Raw genomic sequence first — 27,808 nt, 5'->3', positions numbered from 1 at the left:
AAAAATCTTTTTACCTATACTGTAGTCCAGTCAATCTAATGTTTAACCTAGTTTAAGTAGCATGTCTTCATAGCTTCCCAAAATTCAACAATAAAAAAATTGTCAGCAATCTTGTATTCTATTGTTATTCATGGCGCACTAACGACGCAAACACACTCTCGACGAGATCACTCTATATGCCAGTGCGCTCATAAAAAACAATAGAATCCAAGATGGCCGACAAAAAAACTTGTTTATTGTCAAGTTCCGAGATGTTCCCCCAAGAGCACTTTGGAGAATTTTTGGGATGTTGTTTAGAATGTATTTTCTTATCATTTAACAATAAAATTGTTTGTGTTGCAATTACTTTTAGGTTCGGCTATAAATTTTCGTAGATTGACTGGACTACTGGGGCAAAAAAACAGAGATAGAAAAAGGCTGTCCTTCTGAAAATCATTATTCGCCATGGGTATCGGTTGGTGAAACAACAGAAATCTGTCACACAATATTTAGTGCAACTGTTTATTCATTCCTCTCTAGCCCTACAACAATTCCCAGATTGTGTTTTATAAATAATACTCAAACACGGATATCTACATAACGACTCTGATAAAACAGTATAATCAACCAACAGAAAGAAATAGGTTTAACTCATATCCAACTGCAGTGAGCTGCCTTTTAAAATACATAAAAGCATTCTATTTTACTTAGAATTTAGATTATAGCAAATAATGCGAGCCGTTGCAAGGTTGCATAGTCTTGACACATGATCATTCAACCGGCGGCAAACCACGAATGCCGGGGTATTCTTGCGACCGCAAAGCACGCTGGGTCTCCCAGCCATCACGAAGGACGATGGGTACCCGGGCGATCGCGAAGGACGATGGTTACCCAGGCGAACACAATGTACGCCGGGTCTAGCGCTTTTAACATATGCCGGGTCTCTGGGCATGGTTTTGACTGGTATCATCTGACACCCATTCTGTGCAATGCACTACTAACAACACAAGGCTGTGATAATTACCCAAACCCTAAAAATACGAGTGTATAACCATCAAGAACAAATTGGCTCAGGGCCGTAGCAGAGAGCGGGGCACCCCTCAATATTTTTAGGAATTATAGGGAAATGACAAGTAGGGGCGTGGCCGTGCCCCAAAATATTTTCTTAGTGTTTCTGTATTGTGCCCCTCCAATATTTCGAGGTCTGCTACGGCACTGTGGCAACATACACACACCACGCAAAATATAATATATACAGAACACAAAAAGTTGTAAATAAAAGCAGCCTATATAAAGAGTTAACGGCAAGGGTTAAATATAACACGAATAAATATATAGCGCCTATTTCACATGGTGTTTCCATTCATAGTGTAAATAATTCCTTATTTTAACAAATGTAGTGGCGGCACTTTTTATAGCAATACAAGATAAAAATCAATAAAATCCTATTTATGATATCTATATTATTACTATATTCGATCACAGCGATTCGAGGCCTTCGATTCGAATAATAATAATTTCGTTTGGTATTTTGGTAAATATACAAATATCTCTGTACCCTTAGCACTTCGCTTTGTTTGGAATGGCTTGCTGAGCCAGCTAGGTAACACCCAAATGGGAATGCATTCAATAAAAATGGGCAATATTAATGATGCAATAAATAAATTCCTAACTACACCTATTAAATAGGATCTTGAGCGCCATTTGGGGCGCTATCTATATTCTTGTGTATTTGTTCAGCGCCATTTAAAGCACTTCATAGCCTAGTGATTTTATCACCATAGAATAGGTTAGCGTGCGCTGTCTCCAGGTCCGTCGTACTGATGGCTCCCTGTTTGGCATCGAACAACGCCTGGAGTTCCTTCTGCGCCTAGAAAATTAACATGAATGTATTAAAGACACGGTAGAAAAAACATTTTTAAAAACTATTTAAGATCCATTTGCTGTTTGTATGTATGCTTCAGGGCAGTAGCAGGCCTCGAAATGTTGGGGAGGGGGGCAATACATTAACATCAAGAAAATATTTGGGGGGCACAGCCATGCCCCTACTGGTCATTTCCTTATAATTTATCAAAATATTGGAGTGCCCCACCCCCTGCTATGGCCCTGTGCTTAATCGAATGTCGTGTCCCAATTCTAACAGTGGTTCAACCATGCCCCGTATGTCCCACGTGGCAAGTACACATCCAAGAAACGATCACGTGGCAGTCTCGCCACGACCCAGTAACGGCCACGAAGGTCCACTATGTGTTCCAAACTTATCCCGTGTACCCTGTGGTGCAAGCGCATACAGCCGTCCACAAACACTCCTCACTCACCCTTTCTTTGTCCTCTATCAAAATCTCGGCAATTTTCTCTTGGTCCTCCTGCAACTGAACTTTCTCCTTATCCTGAAAATCTTTCATCTTAAAAAAATGGAAAAAAAGAGTTTGTTTGCATTCACTTTGAAAGCCTGCTCTCAAACCACGTGTCCATACCTTTTGCCGCTCTTTGACAGCTTGTTCGATATGTTTTTTGTTCTGTTCTCGTTTCCTCCTACAGGTAAAACACATTCAATAAATACCGGTTACTCGCATTAACATATACTCTCCCTGCAAGTGCTATTCTGCTATTTTATTCCAGCTATTTTAACATGATCAAAAGAATTTAGTGTATTTTAAGCCATGGACAGTAACAAGACCTACTGCTCCTCTCCCCCTACTCCGCTTTTTCTAGCTCTTCCAGCTAGTTACCGTAAAGGAAGAGATGGCAATTTACCTCTGAAGTTCGTTCTTGTCTTTATGCCACCGCGACAACGCTTTGATTTCCTCACGGTTCAACTTCTCTTGGTCTTTCCTCAGATCGTTCATTTGTCTGAAATAAGACTTGCATCAATATAACGTTCTCAAGAATACATCGCGAATTTCTCATAACAGGCGTATACTCCTTCAAGAGATGTGCACTTGTACACAATTGAATACCTTTCTGATAAGATTCTATACAGTGATGATTTGTTTTTAGTAGATGACCAGAAAATATGTCAGTGCCTTATCAAGGTATCATCAAGTCAGATATTAGCGCTCACACGCTGAGGGACACGTTACAACACAAAACTGCTAAATGACACCATTATACGGTGCGATCAACAAGAGACCATCGTGGTCTCTTGGTGCGATACATTACTTACTTAGTGTGTAGCTCGTCCATCTGTTTGATCTGATCTTCATGCGCCAGGATCATCACGCGGTCCAACTCTTCGTATTGCTGGAACACGACAATGGCGTTTTCGATTTGTATTGGGGAAGTTCTTTCTAAGGTGATGCTTTCGATAAAATAGGGATTTCAAAAACAAAAGGAAACTTTGTCATCTCTGGCCCCTGACTCTATTGCCGATTTCTAGCCACTATTGTCTATTGTATTATGCCTTTTAGCAGGGGTTTTCCCTGCTAAAATTAGCTCTTTACTGTAACTCTGCGAATGTGTCAGATAAGTGCCGGCTTCAGCTTACCGGTTCCAGCTGCTGTTTCGCCAAGCTGAACTGCTCAGCCAGTTGACGTCGTAGCAAAGTGATAATCTGTTCTCTGTGATCTCGCTTCAGATCATCAACCTTAAAGACGAGGAAACAACACGTGTAAAGGTGAAAGCAGTACGTAAAATCAAGCATGTAATCTAAAGATCGTCGATAAACAAAAAAATGGGCGTTACCATTTTGTTGTGTTCTTGGTTTAAAACATTGATCTCATCCATTCCTTTCTTGTACGCCTCTTCATAACTTCTGTTGAATAAAAAAGATAAACGTTAGCTCTATATTCTTAGAGAAAACGTTGTACTGCTAGGATTAGGACTACACTCGCTTTTAAGTCCTTGGTTAAGTGTGCTATTTTACCCTATTTTCTCGGATTTCTTGAGGTCCTTATCAACTCGTTTGCGAAGGGCAGTCTTTACTCTGTCCAATTCTTTAAATAACTTGTCCTGTTCGAGAAAGTGACTCTTTTGCAGTTTATCCTTCTCCTAAAAAAGAAAAAAGACAAAAAACCTATTCGATTTTGTTCTCCTTCAAAAGAGAGACACACAGTCTACTAAACTAAGTACTCCTTCAAACAAAATGTGTAACACATATTGCACGGTGTTATTGTGAGAAAAAGTCAGTCCAATACAAATATTTTCTATTATTGACAATCGAAACCAACGGTGAAATGACCTTGAGTAACTAACCTTTTCATGTTTTTTAACCAGAAGGTCATTCTCCTTTTGATGTTTTTGAGTGACTTTGATATAAGTCTGCAAAAACAATAGTTTAACAAATTACACACTGTACCGACAATGAGATGATTCCTTAACCCATTAAACGTCCTTAAATATTTGCAATAAAATAAATAAAACACAAATTCTTATTACGCCGTTTATTTGGATACACTATTTATGTGAATCAGAACCTGCCCTGCTTGTGAACCCTAGGTCCTCCTTAGCCTTACATGTGAACCCTAGGTCCTCCTTAGCCCTACTTGCGAACCCTAGGCCCTCCTTGGCCTTACTTTTGAACCCCAGGTCCTCCTTAGCCATACTTGTGAACCTTGGGTCCTCCTTAGCCTTACTTGTGAACCCTAGGTCCTCCTTAGCCTTACATGTGAACCCTAGGTCCTACTTAGCCCTACTTATGAACCCTAGGTCCTCCATAGCCTTACTTGTGAACCCTAGGTCCTCCTTAGCCTTACTTATGAACCCTAAGTCCTCCTTAGCCTTACTCGTAAACCCTAGGTCCTCCTTAGCATTACTTGTGAACCCTAGGTCCTCCTTAGCCTTACATGTGAACACTAGGTCCTCCTTAGCCTTCACATGTGAACCCTAGGTCCTCCTTTTCCCTACTTGTGAACCTTAGGTCCTCCTTAGCCTTTCTTGTGAACCCTAGTTCCTTCTTAGCCTTACATGTGAACACTAGGTCCTCCTTAGCCCTACTTGTGAACCCTAGGTCCTCCTTAGCCTTACATGTGAGCCCTAGGTCCTCCTTAGCCCTACTTGTGAACCCTGGGTCCTCGTTAGCCTTACTTGTAAACCCTAGGTCCTCCTTAGCCTTTGTTATGAACCCTAGGTCCTCCATAGCCCTACTTGTGAACCCTAGGTCCTCCTTAGCCTTAGTTATGAACCCTAGGTCCTCCTTAGCCCTACTTATGAACCCTAGGTCCTCCTTAGCCCTACTTGTGAACCCTAGGTCCTCCTTAGCCCTACTTATGAACCCTAGGTCCTCCTTAGCCCTACTTGTGAACCCTAGGTCCTCCCTAGCCCTACTTGTGAACCCTAGGTCCACCTTGGCCCTACTTATGAACCCTAGGTCCTCCTTAGCCCTACTTTTGAACCCTAGGTCCTCCTTAGCCTACTTGTGAACCCTAGGTGCTCCTTAGCCTTACATGTGAACCCTAGGTCCTCCTTAGCCTTGTGAACCCTTGGTCCTCCTTAGCCTTACTTGTGAACCCTAGGTCCTCCTTAGCCTTACATGTGAACCCTAGGTCCTCCTTAGCCCTACTTGTGAACCCCACTTACCTTATTTGAAAGCCCTAGAACCCCCTTACCTCATTTGGAAGCCCTAGGACCCCCCCTTACCTTATTTGGAAAGCCTAGACCCTTCTTGCCTTATTTGGAAGCCCTAGACCCACTTGCCTTATTTGGAAGCCCTAGAACCCTCCTTGCCTTATTTGGAAGCGTTAGACACACTTGCCTTATTTGGAAGCCCGAGACCCCCTTACCTTATTTGGAAGCCCTAAACCCACTTGCCTTATTTGGAAGCCCTAGATCCACTTGCCTTATTTGGAAGCCCTAGAACCCTCCTTGCCTTATTTGGAAGCGTTAGACACACTTGCCTTATTTGGAAGCCCGAGACCCCCTTACCTTATTTGGAAGCCCTAAACCCACTTGCCTTATTTGGAAGCCCTAGATCCACTTGCCTTATTTGGAAGCCCTAGACCCACTTGCCTTATTTGGAAGCCCTAGACCCACTTGCCTTATTTGGAAGCCCTAGACCCACTTGCCTTATTTGGAAGCCCTAGACCCACTTGCCTTATTTGGAAGCCCTAGACCCGCTTGCCTTATACCCACATGCCTTATTTGGAAGCCCTAGACCCCCTTGCCTTATTTGGAAGCCCTAGACCCACTTGCCTTATTTGGAAGCCCTAGACCCACTTGCCTTATTTCGAAGCCCTAGAACCCTCCTTGCCTTATTTGGAAGCCCTAGACCCACTTGCCTTATTTGGAAGCCCTAGACCCCCTTGCCTTATTTGGAAGCCCTAGACCCACTTGCCTTATTTGGAAGCCCTAGACCCACTTGCCTTATTTGGAAGCCCTAGACCCACTTGCCTTATTTGGAAGCGTTAGACCCACTTGCCTTATTTGGAAGCCCGAGACCCCCTTACCTTATTTGGAAGCCCTAGACCCACTTGCCTTATTTGGAAGCGTTAGACCCACTTGCCTTATTTGGAAGCCCTAGACCCACTTGCCTTATTTGGAAGCCCTAGACCCACTTGCCTTATTTGGAAACCCTAAACCCACTTGCCTTATTTGGAAGCCCTAGATCTCCTTGCCTTATTTGGAAGCCCTAGACCCACTTGCCTTATTTGGAAGCCCTAGACCCACTTGCCTTATTTGGAAGCCCTAGACCCACTTGCCTTATTTGGAAGCCCTAGACCCACTTGACTTATTTGGAAACCCTAAAACCTTGGAACCTCCTCTGCTTTTTTTTAGACCTTTTTTTAGACCTTTTTAGACGTTTGCAACTCTGCAAACGCCCCGGCCTTATAAGGAAGCCCTGGATGTCCCCCATCCTTATAAGGAAGCCCTGGATGTCCCCCATCCTTATAAGGAAGCCCTGGATGTCCCCCATCCTTATAAGGAAGCCCTGGATGTCCCCCATCCTTATAAGGAAGCCCTGGATGTCCCCCATCCTTATAAGGAAGTCCTGGATGTCCCCCATCCCTGGAAGTTGGTTTCATGTTACCTTCTGTTCCCTAAGCTGGTCCAAGTCCATAGCTTCGATTTTTGCATCTGCAATAAAAGTGTGTAGATGTTAAGTATGACGAACAGACAGTACCTTGTACTAAAAGCGAATGCGTTTCTATTCTAACAAGCAAAGAGATTCAAAATAAATTTTAAAAAGAGGACGAGTAAAATTTGGGGAGAATTACTTACATTCTTTTCTCTATACTTAGTGACATTGCGTACGAAGGAGATATCTTTATGCTATATTCACAATTGAAAATTCTAATAATGTGTCTTTCTAAGAAAAAAACTTCATAATAATAAAAGAAATCAAAAGCAAAACTGACAGTAGTGTCGCCATTGCGATTCATCCTCAGCATGGGTCCGACCTGCAAACAAGAATTGAACCGGTAAAAATCCCGGTAAACAACAAGTGAACATTAGCGTGCGAATGATGTCCATAGGTTAGATAAACGAAGAATAATTTGAGAGGAAATTTCATCAAATACATCGCACAGATAAGAGGAAGACGTCTGTTTATCAGGTATTTGTGGGCTCAGTTATTTTTTAATTGCAGCCATCATACAGGTTTTATCTTGTTGGGAGTATAATTGAAATGTATTTTATGATTTTTGTTTATATTTTGGTATCTGATTGAGAAGAAATAATTAGACTTGAGGAATATCAAGGAAAATTTTCCCAGCTCCCGCAAATTCAAGATGCATAAAGAAGGAGAAAAACAAGGAGAAGAAAAAGAGCGGTTGAAGAACATTTGTGGAAAGTAAAAAGTTGATGGTTGTGACTTTATTTGTGAAATAAATTGTGAAAGTTGTGATTTTTTTAAAAAAAAATGGATAAGTTGACGTCTGGATAACATTTAAGCTTTAATATTGTATTAGAACATTGACGTTTGTGGCTATTTTTATTTCGTGCTGAATTTAGTCCACTGGCGCGTGGCCGGCACATGAGTATCGACTTCATCGTGTCATCTTTTTGGGATGTATCCTTCCAAATTTATCTACACCATGGTGTATCGACTTGATCCTTACAGCTTTTTGGAATGAATTTTTTTATATATTTTTTAAATTAATCTAAGTACGCCATTGTGTATTGGCTACCCCCTTTTTCAAGACAGTTAAGTAAAAATACATGCTCTAAGGCATAATCATTTCATTACATGTCACGTCAATCTTATGTCGTCATGTCGTGGGAAGATATCACATGTCATAATTCCTATGTCACATTTCATCTTTGGTGACGTCAACTGTCTCACATGACCTCTCACGTTGCTATGGGTAATCATACTTACAGCGCAGCTGGAGAAGTCCTTCAAAATGCTGGCGGAAATGCCACATATGAGTTGACGGGCCGTTTATAAGTCGTAACTGACCTTTTAAAGTTTTATATTATTTACAGTTTAGTAGTTTTAAATATTAGGTTTAGTCTTTTACTGCAATGTAGTACGGCAGCTATGATAACCGTTCACCGTTTATCAAAAACATGCGATAGGAACATGCCACAAAACATGCGATGCATGCCGAACTGAGAACAAACTTTATGATCTATTAAGTGTTCTTATACTCTCATACTAATTTCAATTTGTTTACAGTTATACATGGCTCTAAAATGTTTAAAAACACCCTTTCACTTCAATGGACTATGACATGACAAATCAATAGTTGCAAAACCTAAAACTCTCGAAATCTAAATATCATTCCCAGGTATTCACACACTTTAAACAATCTCCCAAATTAGTAATATCGCGAAGGCAGGACCACGAAATAACACTATTATAACAAATATTACAACCATTCAATCAACGTAAAACAAGTAGAAAAAGCAATTCGAGGGACATGCAAATGTACGATATTCGAGACTTGACGAGACATGGGTGCGTGACACGAGTGTGGCGTGACAAAGAGGGCGGTACAAGTGCGTGACATTCGTGAAAAAAATGACATTTCATGAACTACGTACGTATTGATCCCATAAATGAATTGTTGGTTCGTGACCATGTCTGGGCTGCAATGAGATTGGTAATGAGACATGATCATGTGTTAGCGATGTATACATGATGACAAAGCAGGGAAAACGTATAACACAGCACATCCAGCAGAAACGATGAGTTAGAATTACAATAACAACAATGAAAATCGTTATTTTTTGAAATTATTTATAAGCTTTTTTAATTTCAAAAGAAGCCATTTTCTAATTGGAAGCTTGGATAACGAATTCGCTATTATTATTATTTTTTTTTTGCACAGTGAATGAAAACAACGCGACTTAGTCAACCTTCCTCAGCTTTACTCTATGTACTTAACATGCACAAATAAACTACTAGTTCTATGTACTAGTCACGATCGCATCTCTTCCTGGATTGACCGAGTGGACTGGTACCCATGAAGCACAATGCGTTCATCACGTGACCATGAAAGGATTATATTAGTATCGCAGGCACATGCACAGCAATATAACAATCTTGGAAATTATAATGTGGTAAAGTAACTCACAATGTTTAACATTGGTTTTATCGACATATATCGGTTTTCATCATTAAAGGAACTTCCCCAACTTTTTTGGGAAAGCATGCGGAAAAAATGTATTCGCTATTTGATGTTAATAGAATAACATTTTAGTTGGGGGCTCACGAATCACGTGGTACGTCTAAAGCTTGTCCACCCAAAAATTTATAAATCGAGAATGGTACTTTCACATACTAAAATACTATAATAATATGACATCACACACAGATACAGAACTATGTGATTCTAGAAAAGATCCATTCCCTTCTGGGGTGCGTGTTTGCTTAGGATCTTCCTTGGCGTTTTCAGTACCCTGCTAGCATTGTTTTCTTCTTTCCAAACAAACGAGAACCCGATAGAACAGAGACGCGACACGGGAAGTGGAGTGATAGAAACAAAGAGGAAGAAATTTCTGTTAGCAGGGTATTTTCACGAGGATAAAAACCCTGTTTTTGTCACATAAACACTGTATTTTTGGCACTTCCATGTGGTGGAAATTCCGGGGGTGGGGACTGGGGGATTCTGAAAAAAATCCCTTCATATTATCGATCTTTTCTCGAACCAAACAATAGATTATCACAGTACAATACATCGGGTTAGGGGGTTAGTAATCAGATTACTATTAAAATACTTTAAAAACAAAGGTTAGATTTACGAAATCCATGCAATAAACCAATTTCAACCCAGATTTTGTACTCGCTGTGTATAACACGGATATGGAATAATCTAGTTGTAGCCAGGGCGACTGGGTACGAGACTGGTAAATCACGTGTGGTTAGTAAAGTTAGGTCAGTTACGTCTCATAAAACACGTGACTACACGACACCGCCCAGCCTCATTCTGGCGCCGAGATGATCGACTAAGTGTACCATCTCGAGGCTCCGCCGGAGCATTTGTCCAGACGTCTCACCTTGCTCGCTGGTCACAATCATAGACCGAGTCTTGCCTTCACGTTTCTTGGCGCTGTAAGTGCGCTTACATAGGGCGGTGGCCTCAGGCGGGGGCGGGGCCGGGAGGGACGGGGTACGCCCTGTGATCGGGTACGGACTGCTCATCTGGTGCTGGAGTGGCGGCTTGCCAGAGTTCATCTGGTCTTGGACAAATTGCGAGAAGGACGAGCCACGACGTTGACTGAGAATATTGGCTGATAGCGACTCAGGCGTCAGGGACTCTGGGTACAGAAAGGGTAGACGTGTTACAATGGCCATTACTCGTGAGAGAATATTGGTTGATAATGAATCGGAGGTCGAGGGCTGTGATTAAAGAAAGAGAAGATGTTACAATCACCATCATCTTTAAATCCACAGATAAAGTCAAAAGTGAGATTGTGGAAGGCTAACCTCGTGGCTCGGAGGACTTCTTTATCGACTGCCTTTTCTTGCCCTCTTTTTCTTGTGATATTGATTGCTGTCTCTTTTTGTTCTCTTTCTCCTGAGGTATCGACTGGAGCTTGCTTGCGCTTGGGCTTTTAGCAATTTCTCCGACGAAACCGTCTTCAAATACTTCGGACTGCAGACGGAGAAATTTTAAAAAATGAAGCAGCGGCTAGCTTCTGCTTACCCTCACACCGAACTCCCTTCTTCCTACCAACATAATCCTTCAGATCCCTACCTCCTCGTTCTCTGGCTCATCTTCCTCGTCCAGTAGAGCGGCTAGCTGATGCTTAATCCCACACCGAACTCCCTCCCTCCCTACCAACATAACCCTTCAGATCCCTACCTCCGCGCTCCCTGGCCCATCTTCCTCGTCCAGTAGAGCAGCTAGCTGCTGCTTAACCCCACACCGAACTCCCTCCCTAACATAATCCTTCAGATTCCTACCTCCTCGTTCTCTGGCCCATCTTCATAGTCCAGTAGAGCAGCTAGCTGCTGCTTAACCCCACACCGAACTCCCTCCCTCCTACCAACATAACCCTTCAGATTCCTACCTCCTCGTTCTCTGGCTCATCTTCCTCGTAAAGTAGAGCGGCTAGCTGCTGCTTAACCCCACACCGAACTCCCTCCCTCCTACCAACATAATCCTTCAGATCCCTACCTCCTCGTTCTCTGGCTCATCTTCCTCGTAAAGTAGAGCGGCTAGCTGATGCTTTACCCCACACCGAACTCCCTCCCTCCTACCAACATAACCCTTCAGATCCCTACCTCCTCGTTCTCTGGCTCATCTTCCTCGTCCAGTGGAGCGGCTAGCTGATGCTTAACCCCACACCGAACTCCCTCCCTCCTACCAACATAACCCTTCAGATTCGTACCTTCTCGCTTCCTGGCTCATCTTTCTAGTCCAGTAGAGCGGCTAGCTGATGCTTAACCCCACACCGAACTCCCTCCCTCCTACCAATATAACCCTTCAGATTCCTACCACCTCGTTCTCTAGCTCATCTTCCTAGTCCAGTAGAGCGGCTAGCTGCTGCTTAATCCCACACCGAACTCCCTCCCTCCTACCAACATAACCCTTCAGATCCCTACCTCCTCGTTCTCTGGCTCATCTTCCTCGTCCAGTAGAGCGGCTAGCTGCTGCTGTCGCTTGTCTTCCTGTGACTGGAAGGCGATCGGGTCACACAGCGCATTCGCGAAATCTGGGAAAATAATGTATTGAAATTTGAACCAGCAATGATATGCAACTAAAACAACCATCCATTCACCATCCAATGCTTCATTTCTCCTAGAAACACACCTTCAAAACCCGAAGGCACGTAATCCTTGGTGATAATATGGACAAAGAGCACGGGAAGGGTGAGGGGAAGGTTGCAGTCGTTGCGCAACTTGATATGGCGGTATCCCGGATTGAGGCCGTCCACGGGGAGGATCCGCTGACCAATCAGCTTGCCGCTTTCTTCATACACAGCAATCCTTAACACCGCTAAGCTTGGGAGAACCACCTGGTCATGGGATAGGTTAGGGCGATTAGTGACACTGAAGTGACATTGGATGGGGTACCGACTTAACATTGGATGGGGTAGCGACTTGACATTGGATGGGGTAACGACTTGCATTGGATGGGGTAGTGACATGACATTGAATGGGGTAGCGACTTGACATTGAATGGGGTAGCGACTTGACATTGAATGGGGTAGCGACTTGACTTTGGATGGGGTATCGGATTGAATTTGGATGAGGTAGCGGCTTGACATTGGATGGCGCAGTGAGTTGACATTGGATGGGGTAGCGACTGGATATTGGATGGGGTAGCGACTTGACATTGGATGGGGTAGTGACATGACATTAAATGGGGTAGCGACTTGACATTGAATGGGGTAGCGACTTGACATTGAATGGGGTATCAAATTGAATTTGGATGAGGTAGCGGCTTGACATTGGATGGCGCAGTGAGTTGACATTGGATGGGATAGCGACTTGACATTGGATGGGGTAGCGACTTGACATTGGATGGGGTAGCGACATGACATTGGATGGGGTAGCGACATGACATTGAATGGGGTAGCGACTTGACATTGGATGGGGTAGCGACTTCAGATTGAATGAGGTAGCGATTTGACATTGGATAGGGTAGCGACTTGACATTGGATGGGGTAGCGACTTGACATTGGATGGGGTAGCGGATTGAAATTGGATGAGGTAGCGGCTTGACATTGGATGGCGCAGTGAATTGACATTGGATGGTTAGGATAGTTGCGTGCATTTGGTAGGGGTAGCGACATGACATTGTATGGGGTATCGGATCGAAATTGGATGGGGTAAGGACTTAACAGTAGATGGGGTAGCGACTTAAAATTGGATATGGTAGTGAGTTGACATTGGATGAGGTAGTTAATTGACATTGGATGGGGTTGCGACTTGTCATTGGATGGGGTTGCGACTTGTCATTGGATGGGGTAGCGAGTTGTCATTAGATGAGGTAGCTAGTTGACATTTAATGGACTAGCAATTTTACATTGGTAGGGGCAGTGAGTTGAAATTGGTTGGGTCGCTACACATGGATTGGTTAACAAATTGAGTGGGGCGGCGCTATCGAATAACCCATCATCAAACTTGAAGAAAGAAGTTGTAGATCTGTACCTTTTTAAACTCGAAGGGATCGTCGTCATAGACAGGGTTTATGCCGTTGTTAGGGACCACCTTAGTGCGGTATTTCTTCCTGACTGTGTCCGCTGGCAAACCATACATCTCAACTTCCACGTATGTTCCCACCTTCTTTTCTGTCAGCAATTGCCCACTGATCACCTGGACAACAATGTGAAAGTGTAAGCCATCTGATCGATACCTCTAAGCCATATTGTCGGTACACTGAGACTAAGAAGCATCAAACAGAGTAACCCATTAAAGACACGTGTACCTTGACATGGACTGCGCCGGCGATGATCCCGTCAACAGTAGACTCGGCGAATGGATCGAATGTCCGATCGGAACGCCGCATAAAACTAGGCTTCAAAATGTACCTGAAGGCAAGATAAACGGTAGTTTTATCAATTGTGCTGCTTTAAAATCAAACATAGCCTCTGTTATCAAGAAACTTGAGAAACTGCGCCTTTTTGAAAATTGTGATAAAAAATTGTTTAATTATTCGGTAATAGCTCTGTGAATCGGGAAATTAGATTTTGTACTTACCCACATCTACCGTTATATTCGAAAATTCCTAAATTCAACATCATGGCTAAATCTGCAAGTTAAAACAGAGGCCTATCAGAATTCTTATCGATTTTGATTCAACAACAACCTCCAGGAATTTTATATTTTTGATTGGCCCAACTTGACAAACTATTTGATTCAAATTTGAATAACATACCCAAAGTTTGAAAATTCAAAGCTACTAATTGACACCCAGCATTCCAAAAGATCTGTGAAGATAAAAGTCATATGTTACAAATACCCGTGTACACGGTTGAAATACTTTCACCTCAAATGTTACACTACCCATAACATTCACCATTTCAAATACACATACCTGAGGCATATAATTCTCAGAGCCCACTCGGGTTCCTTTGGGGTAAATCCTACTAAGTTGACGTTTGTTATAACTGATAGATTGTCAAGGAAAAATGATAAACTGATGGGATCACGGGTGGCCAAGGGTGTGAGCGCGTCAGCGTATGGGGCCTCTAACCTCGGCTGAACGGGTTCGGTTCCCGGTCGAGGCACGGATAGTATCTTTCTGTTTCTTGGCCCTGAATGTAACTTGTTGAACGTATGTGAGCCTACTAGAAGCTTGTGTTCCTCAGTTCCAAGGTGAGACATTCTTAAACGCAATAGGATTTTAAAATGTGAAGCGCCATTGAGCTTCAGGAATTGGCGCTGTATAAATCAAGTTATTTGCTTCCTGGAAACACCAGCTAAGTCCCCCTCCATCCCTTTCCATCCATCGGCGTCCTCGTGCAAAAAAGGAGATATGGTAAAAGGATACTTTACAAATTCAACAGGTTTCTCCTTCAATTGTGTCGTCGCTACCGTTTCAACAAATGAAGACATTTCGTACGATCTGTTGCGTTCTAAAATGGAACAACGGTTTCACAGAACAACTAAGTTAGAAAGAATCTTGTATGACAACTATATGAGATCATCTTGTTTGCTTACTTGCTGAGACATCAAAGCTCTTGAAATGCACCGGCTGGAAATAGTTGACGAGTTCGGAAAGAGCCATGTCGGGTGCAGCCTCCTCTTCCACTGTGGAGTCTCTTTGCTATGAAACAATCAAATGATGCCACTAAATATAACTCAATGTTCTTAGTATAGGCTGACCTTGGCATTGTCCTCCTCCCGTCCGCGGGATGCGTCTCATTACCACTCTACTCTACTAACTCTGATTAGAGTAATATATTGAGCTTCCCAGTGGCCAAAGGCAAACCGGAATCTTACCGAGGCGTCTGGGTCCACCTCTCCATTGATCTCGGGGGGTTTATCTTCCGTCGCTGGGGTTGGAGGTGCCGAGTTATTTGAGAATGCCTGGTCGGATGTAGCGTTAGGTTCGCTATCGATTGCTTATAAGATACAAGAATGAATATCATTAACGCGCCAAACGACCAATATAGGGAATCTAAACTAAAGAAAAAAAAACAATCAACAGTATACCACGAACAAAATCAGTAATAACTAGAGCAACAATATCAGGAGGAAAAACAAAAAAGGGATTACATCAAGCAAACGACATACATAAAAAAAAACTCATTCGCAACAATCAATAACTATTTTGTAAGGTTTTATCTAATAGGGTATGACAAACGAAGGAGCAGAAGTAAAATCAAGAAAACATTACAACTTACCCTCCTCTCGTTTGGTCGAACGCTTTTTATTCTTAATAACGATTTTCCGCATCAAGACTTTAAGTGGTGGCAGCGGCCTTCCCTCCTCCAGCTAAAAGAAAAACACATCAGGTATTTAACGAAAGACTAGAGATATAAACTATAAATAAAGCGAAACGATATAGCCATGAAAGAGAATGGTTCAAAAGAAAAAGACTTAAAATAGTGTATCAAGCAATTTATATAAGGTATTTACCGGGTAATCATCTAATGGTTTACTCAATAACATGTCCCCAAAAATATTGACGCAATAGGAAGCCATTTTGAGCTGCTGCTTGGGCCTGCAACAGAACATTACGGTTAGAGCTCATACCAGGTTGACCCATACTTAGAGAAGGGGTCTGTTTGGGGATGCGACATAACATTACGGTTAGAGCTCATACCAGGTTGACCTCTACTTAGGGAAGGGGTCTGTTTGGGCCTGCAACAGAACATTACGGTTAGAGCTCATACCAGGTTGACCCCTACTTAGAGAAGGGGTCTGTTTGGGCCTGCAACAGAACATTACGGTTAGGGCTCATACCAGGTTGACCCCTGGGGCAACGACCTCGCAATGCCATGGTCGATACACCAAAGCCCCAGTCTGATATTTCCAGGCAGGGCCTCTCTCTCGGTTAGTAAGTATCTAATATCTCGTACACCTATTTGGGAAAGAGTGGCTTCCATCTAGTCATCCACTTCTCGAATTTGCTGGTAGCGAGAAAAAATTAAGCTGAGCAATATGAAAGCTCAAAGATAGAAAGCTTGATATAACAAGGGTGACCGAAATCCTTTATTCGCTATTGTGTTGGATTCACTCTTGCACAAAACAAACACATATACCCAGTTAATTCTACAACTCAATTGGGAAAGTAAATCATGCAAGTAGAAATTATACTGTAAAACAGATTACACCGATAAGCATTATCTAAGATTTGGTGTCGGTAATGATCACTGGAGATCGTGCTCGGGCGTTACATGGTAAACACGTATCACTTACGTGCAATGGTTTTCGAAGGACAATATGACTGGATAGTCCGAAGTTTTGAAAGCGCATTCTGCAATGGCCTCGATGACATCCTAGAACAGTAAAAATGACCATTAGGTAGTGAGAAATGTTTCGACTGAAATAATAAATTTACAGTTTTACTGGATAGGGTCTGATTTGTAAATGATGTTGCCGTACCTTGAAAGAGATCTCAGTACAAAGTGTCATGCCGTGCGTGATAACTGGTTCTTGATCTTCCGTCTTTCCGTCCCAGCAATCAAGCTCGATACACCGGCATCCGGCCAGGAGGGTCTGTCTGTACATTTCTACTGACGATTTACCCGTCAGCTGATGACCTGTTTGCAGATACACGGACATTAGTAAGCGATGTTCATCCCTATACACAGGTTTTTAAAGTAATTTAAATATAAAACAAGGGAGGAAAGTCACATAAAGTTATCGTTGTGAGCTCGATACACCGGGCCCCGGCCGACTGAAAACAAAATATTAGCGAATCTCTTTTCTGCGCTAGAGCATGCTAGGTACACTTATCATCAGTAATGCTGAGAAATCTGCTTGATCATGTTACATATACTAGTAAGGTTTGTGTTTAGGTGTGGTGGGTTATGTTACACAGTCTTACTTGTTAGGTATATGTTGGGGAGGGGTAAGTGGAGGAGATTGGAGTGTCGTTTGTTATACAGTCGAAGGTATGTATTGGGTTGGGGAGGGTATGCTTCATAGTGTTACCTGTAAGGTACGTGTTTGGGTGAGGTGGGTGACAAGGAAGTTTGAGTCTTTATGACAGATAGACTTACCTGTGAGGTATGTGTTGTGGGAGGAGTTGATAAAGTAATGCGAGATCGGCTGGGTCATGTCCTGATGTAAGGATAACCTGTCGGGGTGGATGGGTGCATTATCCTCGCTCATCAGGTACCTGGTCAGCCCCTGCACAGAGAAGTGACCTGCAAAAAACAATATCACAATCGTTAAAAACACACTTAACCCTCTTATCAAGATGCTGTCAAATATTTTTGGTAGGATGTTTCACGTTTTGGAAACAAGACCCGAAAAATACCTTTCTTGACAAAGTCTTGATTGGGCTCGTACTTTCTGATGATCTCCCTTGCCTTTTCTTCGTTGCAATATGGGTACAGAATTTCATTTAATCTTGGGTCTCTCTGGTTGTTGTTGATAAAATCAACAAGTTGCTCTGTGACCATATACGGCTTCTTCTTGGTACCACTGCAAAATATATATCAGTTTAATAGATGGATCATCTTCTCTGTCTGCAGTCCGATACCGCAGTTCACCCGATTCAACATTCTTATCATCCACCAAGACCCCCTCCCCCCACTCCCTCCCTAAACGCTGGATGCAACTTTTTCGACAGCTACTACTTCAGGTTAGGATTGGTGTAAAACAACTGTTGTTTAGAGATGCTTCGAGATGCACCACTCACATTTCAGTAAATATCTTGTCAATGTCTTGTCTGTTACAAAGTCGATTGTAGAATTCCCAAAATATATCAAACGAAAATTTCTCTAAGCTGATGGCATCATTCTGAAATAAAGAAGATCACATTTAAAAACATTCATCAGTTTTCATTATGACATTCGACGCGGGCCTTGCGGTGGGGACCCAAGCGTGTTTGACAACATCACAGTAGCGGATCTAGAGTGGGGGTTTAGATCCCCCTTCGGGCTGCCAGAAAGCCATGAGTAACACCACCTTTGTCACTGAGCCAAACCCCCCTTTAGCGAGAAGCTAGATCCGCCCATGCATCATGACACAAAGGCGTATGGGGCTGCATGTTATTCGCAATTCAGGCACAGGAAAGGATTCTGATAGCAGAAACTCGGCGTCTAACAGCGTCACATGCAAGTGCCAGATAGTTAAATAAAATGTAGCCACTGGCAAAGTATTTAGTGCAGAACGTCTTTTTTAAAATGCTTTTTTAAAATGCTAGAACGTCAGGGGCCCAGGCCAGTTTATTGTTAGTATATCTTTATTGATTTATGATATACTATTAGTTGGTGGATTCCTTATCCTATCCTTCCACGATGACTGCATTGAATATAATTTAGCTCTTATTTAGGAGTTCTGACTTAAAAGGCCTTCATAAACAACGTTTATGAATGCGAAGTTTAACGGCTTGTTTGAGTTAAATTAGATAAAACAACACGACGGAATACTCTAGACTGGCCGAGCACATTCCTTTAGACTGTCACACTAAACACACTAAATTGCAGCAATAAAAACAGAAGTATACCAACGGCAGCTGATTACCTTGCCGTGCGGCAAGCCTACGGATTGAAGAGCGTCTTGTATTCGCTTCCTGTCTTCTTTGCTTGAACTTGAAATATATTTGATGACACTAAAAGTCAGGAAAACGCACGTAGTTAAAGACATCAAGAATCCATAGCCTTCTTCCACACAAGTGTGTCAGAGATTGTAAGCTTTTGTTTTTGTTTTCACTTCAACTTACTTTTTCACGGAAACCTTTCCGTCCTGAGTTGTCTGGACACAGATTTTAGTGTACCTGGTGAAGACATGATTCACAGGTTTCAGACGTTGGAATGGAACTTACCGATTTTAACTAATTGTTACTCAAAATTATAATATCTCGCAAGTATGGGTAGGGAAAACCCTAGTGATATAAAATATTAATTACCGAGTTTGGAAGATGATTCTCGGACCTCGATAGCTTGCACCATATTATGAATTTTAATATTTTTGCTGGGGTTAACCGTTTACCTAAACAATTTGCTAAGTGGTGGTTAATGAAGCAGTTAGGGTTGATAGCTTTGAAATTCATGCAATGCCACGCACGGGATCTTGGTAATATTAAGACTGATATTTAAAGTAACTAATTAACAGTAAATTGGCTTTGACATGTCAGAGAAGAAACTCTGGGATATCGGCTTATGATATGACTTATTGACGCAGTAAACTTGTTGAAGTGACCCTTAACATTTGCCGCTTTGAGAGACAAATTGAGCTTACTGTTTCTTGAGGAAGGTTGTAGGACACTCGTTTATCTCTAGTAGGTTATGTGTGATTTTCACGAGGGAGTCGGTCCACTGACGCGCCATGGTACTGGAGGAGCTGACGAACGTGACGTACATCAAGTCCACCATATTGGCCCCGTGCACTATGGTGATAGCTTTCTCAGTAAGCGGATCTTCGTCAGAACCTATATTCAGGGAATCTCGCAAACGCTGATCCTGCAAGCGAATATAGAAGGGTGCCATCAGCAGTGACTTGATGATTTATTTTGACACAAACTGCTCACGATGAAACGCTTCAAATTGTAGATCTGAGCTGTTCGTAAGTTTATTGGAGCTTTAGAACAGCGCCTCTCTTCCGAGCTTTCTCTGTGAGGAGTGGAGGTAATTCGGAAATGGCCCATTGCACCGGATAGGCAGTCGGACAGGGTGATGGATAGATTGACAGAAGGACAAACAGATAGACAGGTGGGCAGACAGTCATATAAACAGCCAGCTAGCCAGCCGGCCGGCCGGACGGACAGAAGGGAGGACGTACGAGTTTGGCCAATGTGGATGGGAAGAAAAGCCAACCTTTCCCATGACTTCACGAATCACTAATTAGTATTGCAAATCCTAAATGCCCTCTACAGTTAAAATAACAGTTCTGAAAAAGGACAGACTTAAAACTCCTATATCCAGGTATCATGCAATGACTTCCTTTGGTTCATATTTAATTATGCTGGTTTATACTGATAAGCTAAGTCCATGGGAAACAGGCTGAGAGCAGAACGTTCTCGCCGATTATCTTAGCCGATTACACTTTGAATTATCACTTGCAAGATCTATCGCCTTATTGAGTATTATTGAGATCATTCAAAACAATTAAAATGTGGATGTAATTTATTTTCCTTTTATTTTCAGGTTCCTGCCCACCACCATAATTTTGCTATTTTATTTCATATATTCCGGTATATTTTAATTTGCCTTTTAAAATGATTGTTAAAAAATCTGGTTAGTCCTAATTTTTCGAATTATATAAAATATACATAACATAAAATAGACAAAGAAAATTCCATAAAGCAACAGCTTAGTGCTTATTTGAACAGCTTATCAAATACGGTGCATTATCTGTAGTCTGAAAGTTGAACGATATATATATATCGAATAATTCTTCGTAATTTACAGCCAGTTCTAGAATCTTCTAGTAGATGTAGGGGTGCTATTGGTAGGGTACCTATGGTGGCTTATAGGAAACCTAGGAGTTTAAAGGATATGTTGGTGCACTCCTCTCTTAAAGAGGATGGTACTCAGGTTAGAGGTTGTGGTAAGTGTGGCGGTAAAAGGTGTAGGGTGTGTAACTTTCTTAAGACAGGGCGGGAGTTTCGCAGTACAGTTACTAATAAGAAATATGTCATTAATTTTGACTTGGACTGTAACTCAGATTTTGTTGTTTATCTAATTACTTGTTCTATGTGTAGCAAGCAATACGTAGGGTCTACTATCAATAGTTTTAGGAATCGTTTTAATAATCATAAAAGTAGGTTAAATAAGCACCCTAGTTTACCGGTTAGTGAGAAAGTTAAGGATGAACTTATCTATCAACATTTTCATTGCGACAATCATTTAGGTCTTAATAATGTTATGGTACAACTTATAGATAAGTGTAACTCTGAGGCTCAGCTTAGGGAAAGGGAAGGCCAGTGGGCTTATCGGCTTAAGTCTATCTACCCGCGGGGTCTTAATAGTGATGACTTTTTTTGTAGTAGGAACCCACGTAGAGATGTGTAAATTCTTTTTATCCATAGCGCGCGCTATTCTAGAAAATGCGCGTTTTTGTCAGTTGTAATGTTTTTGCGTCTCGCGCCACTATTCTGATGTAAATAAGCTTGTAACGATTCACCTTCTTCAGTCTGCCCTGAAGAAGTCTTATTAAAGACGAAAATTTGGCAGAGTCGATTTCCAGTTTTTGGAGTATTAGATATAGATATAGATATATATATATATATATATATATATATATATATATATATATATATATATATATATATATATATATATATATATATATATATATATATATATATATATATATATATATATATATATATATATAGATATATATATATATATAGATATATATATATATATATATATATATATATATATATATATATATATCTATATATATAGATATATCTTATATGTATATCTTGGTATATATCTTATATATATATCTTATATATATATCTTGGTCTCTGCCAGCTGGTCAAAAGCGTTCCAGTTTTTAAGCCAACTAACGCCGACCTGTTCTGTCAAGTACAGCATAGGATACCAGCCATAAGTGATCTGTTTAGTATCCGTCACGTATAAAGTTGTCGTTTCTGTTCGCCGCTGCTTCGCCGCCCGCGTCCAGAATTTGTACCGCATGCACTTTTTAAAAATATGTCACCCGACAATGGGAAACGTTAATGTTCTCTTCTTATTCCTTATCTGTAAAATCTCTAGAATCATTCGCGATTTAAGTTTTGCGCTCTTCGATATAAACAAGAAATGGCCAAAGATAGACATCAATCACGCTATCTATCGAGAGTTGTGTTAGGGAAACCCTTTCACTGCACTAACAAGTGTCACAATAGTGCCTCTGATTGAATGAATAATTTTCTACACGCGAAAAGCCAAATTTTGAGTTTAGAAGAAAAACAAAATAGAAAAATAAAAACAAAAACCGTTCGCCCGCGTCCTACCGAGGATAAAATCGCGACAAGAAACGCAATATTTTTTTGCTGGCCTTTATTTCATGAAAAACCTGAGAGGACCATGTAAATGAAAATGAACGGTTGAGAAAAAATACGTATGGCAATCAGTAAACCCAATAAAAACAATAAAATTATTTATAAACATTAACGAATGACTTATAGGTACTGCTTTAAGACGTTTAAAGGTTTTTTGGTTAGTAGATTTTATGGACATACGTATATCAACGAGTTACTACAAACTCTGCATGATTTTTAAGGTTTTCATTTCAAAGGGAGGCGCCCAGAGAAAATGATATGCATCCATTCACCTTGTAAGGTTATTAAATATTAAAACAAATTACTTCTCAGTTATGTAAAAAGATCCTACATCTTCTTTTCAAATATATTCTGCAACTGAAAAGAGGGATTTTTATTCACCATTTTTCCATTTTACAAATACAGCAAGTTGTAATTACACCGAGAGAATAATACTAGCAATCTAGCACTCATATACAATCCCTTTGTATAAAGGATCCTAAAATTTACAGTAAAAGGCTAGGAGAACTAATAAAAAATGTCATGCACCCACAATTAACTTAAGCTTGCCAAACATAAACAACCAACAAAACTAATAATATTTTAATCTTCAGGGGACCATAAGAAAATGTCCAATTAAGAGGAAGCAGTTCCACACTCTTTAGAAAGCAGTACAATCAATAGGACAGAAATTTGTGTTAATGAGATTTCCTCTGAATATTTTCATTGGCATCATCCTTGGTTATAACAAAAATCATAGTAGTATTCGAACATCAGGGCAAATATACCACTTCAATCCATTTCTTTCTTAATTTTGAAATCATTTTTGAATTTATACCTAAAACATAGTCTAGACTGTGAACAGGATCTAATACCATGCAAAACTAAGCAGGCTATTACAAAAAAGAAAAATCTGGAATTTCTAGGTTAAATGCTGAAATGGGAAGGAATGAAAAATTTCTCTCTAAACGAACTTGGTGACATGGTTTTCAGAGGGTAAGTGATGGGGGGAAAGATAACAGAGTCTTTGTTTGGTAGAACAAGTGTATAATATAGATGACTCATTTAGAAATAAAATTTACTATTGTGTACAACTTAATCTAGGGTACACCATGAACATTATAAGTGGTTGCCTCAAACCATTAAACCACACCATGAATCCTTAGACCCTCTTTCTAACGTTTTCACAGCAGACCATAACCACTTAATACAATCTTACTATCTTAAGTTCCCTGTGGTTTGCAGAATATGAATCGCTATATATTGAATAAAAGGAGTTCAGCAAAGTATAGCAAGATATAATAGCCAAACTAGGAATTTAATTACTCACATTTCACCCTAAGATTAAGCTGCAAGTAGGGTCTGACTAGCCAATTGCCTAAAACTTCACAAAATACAGGTCAGAAGTACTATTTCAACATATAACCAGGGTTTTTTATGTTTCAACTTCAATCACCTACTCATCATCAGATGTTTTTTTTTTGCCAAAAAAGTTAAAATCATATAACAGTATAAACACAAGAAGCTAACTTACTGTTATTAGAAATGACTAGCTATTTTTATATCTTTCAAAATACCTTTTAAATTTCAAAAGGAACCAAGAAAATTTAAGCTGTTAATTTGGCAGCAAAAAATTGGTAAGGTATGACAACCAGATAATATTAAAGAATAATAGAGAACTTTCACACAGTAGCTTCATAAATAGGTATTAAAAAATAATATGGATTCTCTTAACCACATGGTCTGTAAACCCACAACTACTAAATAAGTTATGACAAACCAAGAGAACAAGATAAGGGGTATCACTAAAATATGGAATCATCTTTAAATTGCTACATGTTAACCCAAAATGCTACATGTTAACCCTTATTAAATACACTAAATCTAATCTAGACAAAGTTAAAAGCAAGACATCCTACAGTGCAATTGAGATCAAGTGAGGCAGGGATATAGATGCCATAATGCAGCATAAGTGGGGTTCACAGTCAAGCTCTTGTAACAAACCACAAGTCTGCAACTAGCATGGAAGCAAGGGAGCTGCTAGCCCTAGAAGAGGAGGAATTTTACGAGGGAAATATTAATAAACGGTGTCTGCCTTCCATCCCACAACAATTAAAAAGAATGACTGGAGAAATACTATCCCCCCCTGCCCTGCAACTTGGCTTTACTTCACATTTGAGTTAAGGCCAATGATGGGACATGGTATGCTCCCACTGTTTGACAATGCCCTGACAAGGCTCCCCCCCCCCCCCCCCATCCATTCAGAAGTTTTAAAGTATTTCAATGAGAATGCAGAATGGCAGGCATGTCAGTTGCCTTGGGAGTGAGGCAGATTTAGGGGTGGGCCAAGCAGATATTTGGCTTAAAAATAACAATACATGGAAGAACATTGAATCCGACCCCCCCCCCCCTTTCCTGAAACCCTTGCTTCGTCTCCCCCCTTTTTTGGAGCTCCTGGATCCTGCTTTTGCTGCCATGCATGGAGTGCTTGCTCGATAGTGGTGACAGGGTTGCCTACCTCTAGCCTGGTAGTCAATGGGCTTTTTAATAGCAAAGAGTATGAAGAGTATACTATTGCTACTATCATCAAAGTCGTTATTGTTATTATCATTATTATAATTTTCATCAGCATTTACAAACTTTTATAAAGTAAAAACAATAAACAAAAATTTTAATTATAATTGTTAGTATGAATAATAAGTTTCCCTTAAAGTGCATGAGCAATAAAAAAACCCTTTAGATCCTTAGATAACTTATAGCATTAATTCTGACAACAATTCTGGCTGCAAAAGGCTTATATAACACTGTAAGCATAACATTGTAAGCCGCGTTTAGCGCGTTTCCATCTTTAGACAAGCATTTAATGAATAATTAAAAGAAAAACCGGTTAGAAATTCTTTTTAACCATATAATCTCACATTGATGCATGCAGATTCCGTTCAAAACAAAATGAAAATTAAACCAATGACTTTGTTTTAAAAATGAATGCGCATAGAAAAGAACATCTCAATTCATATCTCGGTATCTGCCTGATTGAAAAATGAATAAAATCGCTTAGTCAAATGTTAACTAGCTACGGGAAAGCGACTGATTTGGTATTCTAATTCGACAAACACGGTTTAAGTCATTTTTGTTTGAAGAGAAAGGTGGAAAAACGAAGGTTTATTGGCATTGGTCTCTATAATTTATTATAAGCGCTTGTCTCTAAAATAATGACAGACAGTCATCGTAAACCTTAGGATAGCACAATATTGCCCACGGATACAGAAAAACTTAAAATCGGCGACTGAAAGATGCCAGGGAAAAATACTAGAAAACATTAGCATACGTAAGAAAACAGACCTTACCCGACAGTTGGTGGTGTTTCTAGAATGAAACAAACTGGCTTCCCATATACATATAACTGGCTTCCATACCTTTGGAATCCTTGCCCATTTTGCCGTTCTCACATCGCGGACGTAAGTGAGCTCAAGTAAATCCGTGTCAAGCTACAACCAAAATAAATAAGTATTGGTGATGAAAGAATAGAAATATCCCAATACAAGTCGCCGACTAGCAAAGGACTTTTTGCTTTTATCAATCTACCGAAAACAAAAATGTTAACTTGTATCAGGCGTAATTCTCTTGAATGTGGTGCAAATTTGTGGGACTGGCAGCCATGTAGAGTACTTACGGATACAGTACACGACTCCCGGCGGTTCTATGTACAGGATCATGCACCGTGTTATGGATTTATCTCACCTTATCCTCCGCTTTCCAGTATATAATATGTCCAGCAGGGTCCACCTTTACAACGCATTTTTGACCCAAAGTTGAATCCTAAACAAAATAGAGAGAAAAATATAAGCGCATTTAGCATAGAAGGAAGTGGGTCTACAGGGGGATACGTACAAGTGCAAAAAATGCCCATCGAGCTTCCTGTTATCACTAATTTTGCGTCTAGTGTTCTAGGAAAAAGTAAGCGTAAAGAGCGGTGTTTTCGAGATGGACAGTAGAGGTAGGGTACGGTACGGAGTTAGAAAACCAGACAATGATTGTAACACGAAGGGACATGATAAGCAGCTCGGAGAAACCTCAGTGTTAGCGTGACAAGGGACACCATCAGTCCTAACAAGAATCGTATAAAAACATCCATGTACTCACATCATCCCATTTGATCATCGTCGCTCCTCGTATCAAACACTCGTCAACTTCGGGAGGACGCAGTTTTTCGAAATAAACCTCCCCGCCCGCCATGATTTTACGAGCCTGGTCGGTGTATAGCTGGCAGTGCAACTCGCTCGCACTCGTTTAAAATTCAAGTTGAATTGATTCGAGCGTACGGTGACTTGTGATTGGACGGCGACTTAAAGCGAGAGAAAACAATCGATCGAACCCAGAATACATCCTCTTTGGCTATGATCTCTCTGTACATAGTACTAGCCCTTAGATGCAACACCGGAAAGCAGCCGTATATATTACTTTGTGTAACTGAATTAAAAGTGTGGCCTTTTAGCGTACAGTTTTACTCTGGGTTCGGGTGCTCTAGGCGGAGACCTGGATATTTACATTATCCCCACCTGATGCGTGCGTGGGATTTTTTTTTTTGCATCTTGTTAAAGTTCAGATTTACGCTTCACTGTACACTGTAGTAGTATTCTAATTCAAGTGCATTGTTTGCTAAGTGAAGTTGTTTATGCATATTGCACTTTGTTTGTGTCATCTATAGCTTTTTACTGCTGTAAAACGACAAGGGAAGTCGCATGTACATACTTTTCAATGATAAAAAAATACAAACCTAGTTATCGGATTGGAAACCCTGCAGAGAGAAGCACTTTTTCAGAGTCGGGAAATTATAGTTTTCTGTCGCCTGAAATAATTGAAAAAAAAATATTGGACCGCATCAGGGTTTTAAATTTTAAAAAATTGACGAGTACTGGAAATTGTCGACTTATTAAGGTTATTGAAAACGATAATACAAATATCACTCTACTGAAGTATATGAATATTTGAGTCAGTCCTGCAAATAAGAATGCAAAGAAATCTCTTGACGGCCTTAAATAATTTACAGTCCCAACCCTTTCGAGTGATATGTTCATTTTCACCAATTCGACAGGAAAGGACTTCTGCAATTTCGTAATATTAAGCTACAGCATCGCAATTAAATTAAAGGGCTAGTTAATCAATACTGTCCTATCATCGTATTTGCTTTTTTTGTAAAGATTAAATGTATAACTGGCCCTAACAATTTTTTCTTTCTCTTACATTAAATGATGCTTGGGGATGTATAATTATAATATCAAAATGGTTTGGTAGAAGTTTCAAATTCAGCCTTTAAATAAATAGATGAATATATCTTTCAGGAAAAAAAAAACATGAATACACATGGGTCTGCCATAGGGAAG

General features: G+C 40.6%; 1 protein-coding gene across 4 annotated transcripts; it reads right to left on the bottom strand.

Annotated features, from left to right (window-relative positions):
- Window positions 1–487: 487 nt before the first annotated feature.
- LOC5515770 (1-phosphatidylinositol 4,5-bisphosphate phosphodiesterase beta-1) lies at window positions 488–26,903 on the bottom strand. Of its 4 annotated transcripts, XM_032385492.2 has the most exons (37): window positions 26,568–26,903; window positions 26,166–26,243; window positions 25,841–25,912; window positions 19,670–19,890; window positions 19,152–19,205; window positions 18,953–19,040; window positions 18,126–18,226; window positions 17,742–17,908; window positions 17,482–17,628; window positions 16,862–17,019; window positions 16,676–16,755; window positions 15,893–15,977; window positions 15,658–15,748; window positions 15,254–15,375; window positions 14,972–15,077; window positions 14,802–14,886; window positions 14,346–14,418; window positions 14,187–14,238; window positions 14,009–14,060; window positions 13,737–13,839; window positions 13,460–13,624; window positions 12,117–12,321; window positions 11,909–12,018; window positions 10,787–10,955; window positions 10,357–10,617; window positions 8,902–8,946; window positions 7,272–7,313; window positions 6,944–6,990; window positions 4,174–4,239; window positions 3,845–3,969; window positions 3,664–3,733; window positions 3,467–3,565; window positions 3,146–3,222; window positions 2,737–2,832; window positions 2,457–2,514; window positions 2,298–2,384; window positions 488–1,849 (listed from the first exon to the last, which is right to left on the bottom strand). In XM_032385492.2, exons 1-37 carry the CDS (start codon window positions 26,658–26,660, stop codon window positions 1,736–1,738), a joined length of 3,864 nt encoding a protein of 1,287 aa, XP_032241383.2. In that variant the 5' UTR covers window positions 26,661–26,903; the 3' UTR covers window positions 488–1,735. The 4 variants fall into 4 exon arrangements, with proteins under 4 accessions (XP_032241383.2, XP_032241384.2, XP_032241385.2 ...); XM_032385493.2 differs by lacking the exon at window positions 8,902–8,946; XM_032385494.2 differs by lacking the exon at window positions 8,902–8,946 and having other exon boundaries at window positions 10,393–10,617; window positions 26,568–26,902.
- Window positions 26,904–27,808: the final 905 nt, after the last annotated feature.

This window comes from Nematostella vectensis, chromosome 2 (assembly GCF_932526225.1).
Source record: "Nematostella vectensis chromosome 2, jaNemVect1.1, whole genome shotgun sequence".
NCBI classification, from domain to species: domain Eukaryota; kingdom Metazoa; phylum Cnidaria; class Anthozoa; order Actiniaria; family Edwardsiidae; genus Nematostella; species Nematostella vectensis.
Note: the sequence above shows the minus strand (reverse complement) of the source record. Positions and strands in the feature narration are given on the sequence as shown.

Excerpts from the sequence above, each read along its gene's own strand:
- LOC5515770 (XM_032385492.2), bottom strand. The coding sequence starts at position 26,660 with ATGGCGGGCGGGGAGGTTTATTTCGAAAAACTGCGTCCTCCCGAAGTT. Across the intron at positions 16,756-16,861 it reads GTACTGAGATCTCTTTCAAG|GATGTCATCGAGGCCATTGC; the intron begins GTACGGCAACAT and ends TTACTGTTCTAG. Across the intron at positions 3,970-4,173 it reads TGGTTAAAAAACATGAAAAG|GAGAAGGATAAACTGCAAAA; the intron begins GTTAGTTACTCA and ends TTTCTTTTTTAG.